Source organism: Meleagris gallopavo, chromosome 7 (genome assembly GCF_000146605.3).
Source record: "Meleagris gallopavo isolate NT-WF06-2002-E0010 breed Aviagen turkey brand Nicholas breeding stock chromosome 7, Turkey_5.1, whole genome shotgun sequence".
Taxonomy (NCBI): domain Eukaryota; kingdom Metazoa; phylum Chordata; class Aves; order Galliformes; family Phasianidae; genus Meleagris; species Meleagris gallopavo.
In genome coordinates, this window is record NC_015017.2 from 32827093 (window position 1) to 32834232 (window position 7140).

At 32.1% G+C, this 7140-nt stretch overlaps 1 protein-coding gene across 1 annotated transcript; it reads right to left on the bottom strand.

Annotated features, from left to right (window-relative positions):
* Window positions 1-1916: 1916 nt before the first annotated feature.
* Window positions 1917-6421, bottom strand: LOC116216851 (low-density lipoprotein receptor-related protein 1B-like). The gene is made up of 6 exons (XM_031554322.1): window positions 6304-6421; window positions 5905-6042; window positions 5359-5493; window positions 4254-4373; window positions 2814-3055; window positions 1917-1997 (listed from the first exon to the last, which is right to left on the bottom strand). The coding sequence occupies exons 2-6, from the start codon at window positions 5969-5971 to the stop codon at window positions 1917-1919; spliced, it is 645 nt and encodes a 214-aa protein (XP_031410182.1). The 5' UTR covers window positions 5972-6042; window positions 6304-6421.
* Window positions 6422-7140: the final 719 nt, after the last annotated feature.

The window sequence follows — 7140 nt, forward strand, 5'->3', positions numbered from 1 at the left end:
TTTTTGTAGCCCATTCAGATGCTGAATATAATTTACTACTATAATTTACTACAACTAAGTAGAAAATCTAGGGATTTAAAACCTGATCACCTCTTAAACTAAGGTAGTTTCTGCTGACAGACAGAATGTGCCTCAACTTGACCACTTTTGAGCTCAATTCTTGTTAACTGAAAAATGTAAAAACTGTTTATTTATTTTAAAGCTATAGTACCAACTAGTAACAACTTGGATCTGGAAACCATTTTGGTATGATGTATAAATTACAGAAAACAATTCATACCCTGAAGCTGAATTTTAGAGGAGGAAGTTTATGTTAAAAACCTACCAATGATAAGCACTGCTAAAAAAGGAGGAAATCTGCTGGAAGGATACTGTTTAAATCAATTAACAGCTGAAAAGAGTAACGTAGATGTTCCTTGAGCTTGAATGCCTGCTAACATCAGTGAGAGCTTGGATAAGAAGCCCTCTTATACTGGTGGTATCTTGGTGTTAGCTTGGTCGTACCAGTAAATAGATCAGAGCAGGAAACTTTAAAAAACACAACAGTATTTCTCAGCCCTTTGAAAACATCTTCTGTATAATTAATATACCACAAGATAGGTTAGATTGACTGCATAAAACAGAGAAGTCACAGAAGATATTTGTAAGGTTAGCCTGAAAAATGGCTGTTAAACAAACATCAGTATTTTATAGATTCAAAACTACTGTCTGCAATCTTAATCAGATGCCACTTTACAGTGTCTGTCCACAGAGTATATTAAAGCTATGACATATGTTAGCTGGGATGGATATAAACTCAAGTTTAGGTATGTTCTTTAAGACAAGTTTTTCAGTTATAAAAGCTATAAAACCCTAATTACTTTTTTTTTTTTTTTTTGGTGGGGGGGGTAAATGAGTGATATATCAGGTTCTAATACATTGCAAAAATAATATTTAGAGAAAGCAGTCTAGAAATTGTTTCCATTTAAAGCCATGGATTGAAACACCTTCAGTCCTGAGGCAAAGTTGTGAGTAGATGAATGGATATGTGATAGGAGTGGTTAAGGGCCCTTGCTATGCTCTCAGAACAGTAAGCCTTGAGCGAGCTTCTAATATAGTGACTAAATACATCACAAAACATGTTTTTCTTCCTGCTTTACCGTACAATCATATTAATGTTCAGCTTTGTATCCTCTTCCATGAAAAGCAGCACTCTAGTTTAAGTGGAAAATCACTACGTTGAATATTCGCCTCAGATAACTTATATATTCTCTCTCAAAGGATTATACCAGTAAACAGCTGCACCAGTTATCACCAATTCACGTGTATCAACTCTTATCAGAATCCTCTTCTGCATCTGTCAATAAACTCTGAGGAGTTGATATTTACTATTTCCTTTAATGCTTCAATTTGTGCCAAGTTTGAAGCCCTTTTCAGAGAGAAATATAAGATACTTAAAGCTATTCTCTGAGGAAGTCTCTTGATATGCTAATTCCATGGAGCAATTTCAATTGAGATGGATTTTTGCATTAATGCAATTACCTGAAAATGCAGGTGAGTTTGTTCAAGTTTGCCATCTGGATTTACATATCAAAGTCTAGATATAAAAGTTATAATGTAACCTTTGAAAACTTATCCATTAAAACTTGAGTTAAAAATAAGGAAATCTCAACCTTTTCAAAACCAAAATTTAAGTGATGGCATTAGAGCAACACTGCAAAATTAATTAGCTTACTGATCAGCTATACATATGGCAATAATATTTGAGTATTAATGAGATAAAATTGGGAAAATATTCTGAATAGGTTAGCACAGTGATAAATAAGTGCTCCACAAATATGATTGCAGAGAGGGTTGGAACTTGATGATGTTTAAAATCCCTTCCAACCCAAACCAATATGGTATATGAAACATACCCAAGTTATACTCATATACAGTCAGTCATCGGTATATTTTCTACATACAGATTTGTCAAAACCTTTGTATGATTTGGATGAAATACCTTCACCAGAATCTACCTGCCAGGAGATTTGGAGAAAAATAGCATATAAAGAAAAATATAAGCTTTTGCTCAACACTGGGGAAAACAAAGCTCCAGTTCAGTAGTTTCAAACTAGGAGGTAGTGACCACAGAGTATTTTGACATAATGGCCAAATAGGAATATAGAAAGCAATATATAATTATAGTAATTGCAAGAACATTTTTTCTTTGTTAGTTTAAGCTGGGAGATAACGTTGAATCTATTATGAAAATTACAACCCCCAGACCATTAAGAAATCTTGAGGAAGTTTATGTTCAGTTTTATGGACCCATAATAAAATGCAGATCCATTAAAGCAGTTGCAGACCAGCAGACTACACTTACCATTGCATAACTTATCTGGATATAAGCCACAAAGAACTAAAATAAATCATTAAAACAACAACAAAGAAACCAAACACATCAACTTCACAAGATTTACAAGCTTCTTGTTTCTTTACTTATAGAATTTGATATAGTGATCTGTCTAGAGATTTTCAATTATATAAAAAAAATATTACAGGAGAATTACTCCACATTTGCAGTACATCTCCCTCTAGTATTTGGTTATAGCTGCTTAGAAAAAATTTAAATACTACGCTGGTGTTCTCTTAGAGACTTGACAAAGCATGTCGGTCTTGAATGGAAAGGCATAGTCATTTAATTTCACGTCTATCATTTGAATAAAATAATTACCACAGAGATATTTTGATTTATTGAAACAACATTTGTTATCATAAAAAATAAAATAAAAAGTGAATGGAAATGAATTTGTGGTGTTTTTTTTTTGTTTTGTTTTGTTTGTTTTACTTACTATCAAACCACTGTTACTTTGCCTTTTCTCTTCATCATGAAGTTTTTTGTAGAAAATTCCTCCAGGATTAAACTGAGTACTCCAAACAATCATGTTCCCTTGAAAATATGCATCCATTCCAGTTATCCTTGAATTATGTTCAATATGTGATATTTGTTGATGAACATCACTGTAGTTGAATGGATATGCAAAACCCAGGATGTCAGTGTCATTAGCAACATAGAGAACTTGTTCTTCAGAGCCTAGGGATTATTATAATGAGACAAAAATAAGGTAAATGTCAACTAATGCAAAAATCAGTGTTTATCTGACCATTTTTTATGTCAAAATTATTTTCTGATTGTTTGGGATGAGAAAGGCATTCATGCTCAGGGAAATAACTTCATAATTTGGCACCATTATACAACGTAAATGTTTTCAAACTCAGTCTGTGACACATGAGACTACATAATCAATATACAAATAAAGCGACATGAACATCTTCAATAGTAGGTAATGATTCTTCATCCTGATAGAATCCATGTTATATATGGAGGAAATTATTAATTACTCATGAATATGATCTTCCCAGGACAAATTTTCATCAAGAAAATGTGAATAAAGCTACTATCATCTACCTACCCAGTATGTGTTCATTGTATAGAGAAGGAAGGACTGATTCATTTTGTTGTAGTTCTAAGATATATGAAATATTACTTTACAGACCATAAAGCTCTGATTAGTTAACTGTTCATAGTTGTGCACCATATATGCACAAAGATAAGGAGCCACAATTTTTAACTTTAACAGTGGTGTCAAGCTGGAGACCAAGTGTAGGTATAAATCACACTTGCATTAAAATCTCACTAAATCGTAGGTGTGATGCTATGCTTATACTTTCACTTATTCAGAAGTAGATCCATAAAGATTATGTTAAATTTACTCCAGCAGTTGCATTATTGGTTTTTGGTATTTTTTTCATTTGTAACATGAATTTAAAAATTACACTATGCCAAAGCTAATAGATCAGACAAAACTAATAGCTCTATTTTGCACGATACATCTGTCTCATGAAAGACAGAAACTTAATCTGTGTGCATATTTACCTTCAGTAGTATGTGGTCTGGGCAGCTGATTTACATAGATACTGTTTTAAGATGACTATATTTACAAAAACTCCACTTACATGATTAAAGTAAAACATGTTAACTCCAGATACTATTTAGTTTACTTCTGAAGCATTAAAAAATATATATATATATATATACAGCACCAAATTATAACAAATTTTCATATTAAGTATGTTCATTTTTACATAAATCTGAATGATTTTGACAATTATTTCTGTGCCCTATTCAAGGAATTTTCATCTAAAATAATTTTTTTATATATGCAAACTATCAGTGTTACCAACCATATTAACAACAAAAGATTTAGTATTGTCCATTTCTGTAACCTTACCTTTTGCTTTACAACTGTTATTCCATTCCTTATAATTTTTCTCACATGCACATCTGTATGAGCCTTTAACATTATTGCAGTGCTGGGAGCAGGCACCAAATACCATACATTCATTGATGTCTGTGAGAAAAGAATGCAATTTATGTAGAATAATACCCTACTATTTAACACATTCTAAATATGTGCAACAATGCGGATTTAGAAAATGAACTTGTACCCTTTTTATAACTTACAACAGTGAAAGAAGCTTTCTGCAATTATTAACATTATTCCCACTGCATTCATCAGAGCTTAGAATTTATTTATTATACTACTTCTCCATCCTTTCTATACTAACTATCGTCATTAGGGCTTGAAATCAGCCTTGAGAATGAAAATGTCTGCTATGATTATCTTCAATATAATTACCTCTGTTATACTTAAAACTACACAATCACCTGTTACTTGAAAAGCTCATGTGTATAGCTTGTACTGAAAAGACAAATCATGAAAATTTTGGATTTAAGGGTCTATTTACTTTGTCCCACTGAAGTGATCTGTGCATTTTCTGCAAGGAACTTCTCACCAATAAAGAAGTGAATTCACAATCATTCCTCTGAAAGTAGGCTTATATTTCTTTATAACTATCATATATATATATTTTTCCTGCTCACTGTGTTATAATAGATATTAGGATTATCTTGTCTAAAGTAGTTTACTTTCAACTGATTTCATTCGATTTTCAGCATTCTGCATCTTCATTATTTTTAAGCATTCAAAATATTCTCACATACATATATATTTAAAAGCTAATCCTAATTGTTTGGTTAACTCTTCTATCATCCATTTACATTTTAAATTATAAAATCATTTAATGTTTTGTTTGGAACATTTTGACTTGCACAACCAGCATTAATCTTTGATAACTTCTCCAGTTAAAATGCTTGTATCTATATCCTTTAAGTCCTTCCAGCTTCTTATCTTAATTTCTAAATCCCATTGCTGTGAAAGAGTTTGTACTCTAGGAAAAATATACACGTGATACACATCTTCTCTAGCACAGAAAATGGACTGCCAATTTGACTTGTAATAGTTTGCAGTGAAAGGTGATAGAAAAGGTCTGTACCTTCACATTGTCTATTTCTCTCATTTCTCTGAAATCCAGGCTTGCACTGACATAGTAGGGATGTTTTTGTTTGATTACAGTATGCATCATCTCCACAAGGGTTCACGTTATCCTCACATGTATATTCTGTGACACCTAAACATAAACAAAACGTCTAAAAGTTTCTGATAGATTTGTTTTAACTGTTAAAAGTAACACACACCAAGATAAACCAACAAAAAATGTGACACACATCTTTCTTTTGAAAGATCAAGCTAAATTTTAAACAACTGTATGACATTACAGTATTTATACGTTGATACTATTTAGTTGAGTCACCATGCTTCACACATCAATAATTTTAATACTGAAATTCATCCTGCTGCAGATGTGGAGTAAAAAGTAATGAACTTGCATCTGATCAATTTCAAAAACCTCAAGAACTACTGTTACGATTACTACAACTTGAGTTGCTATAAAATCAACTTTTATCTTGACATTTCTTAGCGTTACCTTAATATTTCTTTTCTACTACAATTATCAAAAAAATGTATCAAGGAAACTCACTTATTTTGCAGTCTTGCTCATCCGAACCATCTCCACAGTCATCAAACCAATCACACTGTAGCTCCATTGGAATACATTTCTTATCATTACAAGTAAATTCATCTTTTTTACACGGTCTTGCTTTATACGTGATTTTATCTACATAATTACAAATGAGTAAGAAAAATTTGTCAGTATTAAAGCAATAAGTAAGATTTTTTAGATTATTTTAGACATGTAGAAATTGGAACGACCATGAAGCAGTAAGCAGTTATTTCAAGCCTAATTTCTTTCCATTTTGAACTACGATCTACTAACCTCCAGCTAAGCTTTACTGAAGGACAAGCAGATCTCTGCAACAAAGTTTGCCTTCAAGTTGTTTTCTTTGATCTGAATGCCTTGAAAGGTAATGTCACCTACCACAGTGATCTTCATCCGAGTTATCACCACAGTCATCAACCTCATTGCAAATCTGCTCAGGTCTCAGACAAACCCTGTTGTTTCTACATCTGTATGGCCTTGTTGGAGGGCATGGAAACTTAACTGCATATTAAAAATAAAAATCAAAATCAGCTATTACCCAGCTGTATTCCCTGAATCTTTTAAAATGTTTCTTTATCAAGGCAATCAGCAAGCATGGAAACACAACTGTACATGATAGTACTTGATTTTAAGTTCTGATCCCTAGTGTACTAACACTAAAACAATGTTTACAGAGCCAATTTTTCATTTCAGGAATAAAAGTATTATGTGTGATATGAAATATTGCATTATTTTTGAAAATCATTAAATATGTCAGAAATAAAACAAAGGAAGCTGTATATTTAATTCTCTACACAGATCATTACAGAAGTGATTTTTATCCCATCTGTGTATCTCCTATAAAAAGACTAATTTTTCCACAAGTATTTAAAATTGTATGAATAGCAGTAACAGTGGAAAACTGTAACAAACTGGATGTGCTCATCACCTGTTTGCGTTAGGGATTTCATTGACTTGTTCAACAGAATGTTAAGCTTAATTACAGCTGCAAAAGTTGCATATAGCTGTAAAGAATATTCTCAACAGTATTTTCATTAAAATTTCCTCAATTTGTTATGAAAATAAATTGTAGGTGTTAGCCTAGAAGAACTATGAGAACTTTATTTTACAGTAGTGTTAAACTCCAGCAGGTGGATAGGCTAGGTCTGACAAAGTACTGTCTTATTTGGGATCACACAAAAAGTCTCGTACTATCTAAAAAAAGGAAGTGGTTTT

Excerpts from the sequence above, each read along its gene's own strand:
- LOC116216851 (XM_031554322.1), bottom strand. The coding sequence starts at position 5,971 with ATGGAGCTACAGTGTGATTGGTTTGATGACTGTGGAGATGGTTCGGAT. Across the intron at positions 5,494-5,904 it reads TGAGCAAGACTGCAAAATAA|GTGTCACAGAATATACATGT; the intron begins GTGAGTTTCCTT and ends GTTTATGTTTAG. Across the intron at positions 4,374-5,358 it reads GAGAAATAGACAATGTGAAG|ACATCAATGAATGTATGGTA; the intron begins GTACAGACCTTT and ends CTTTTCTCACAG.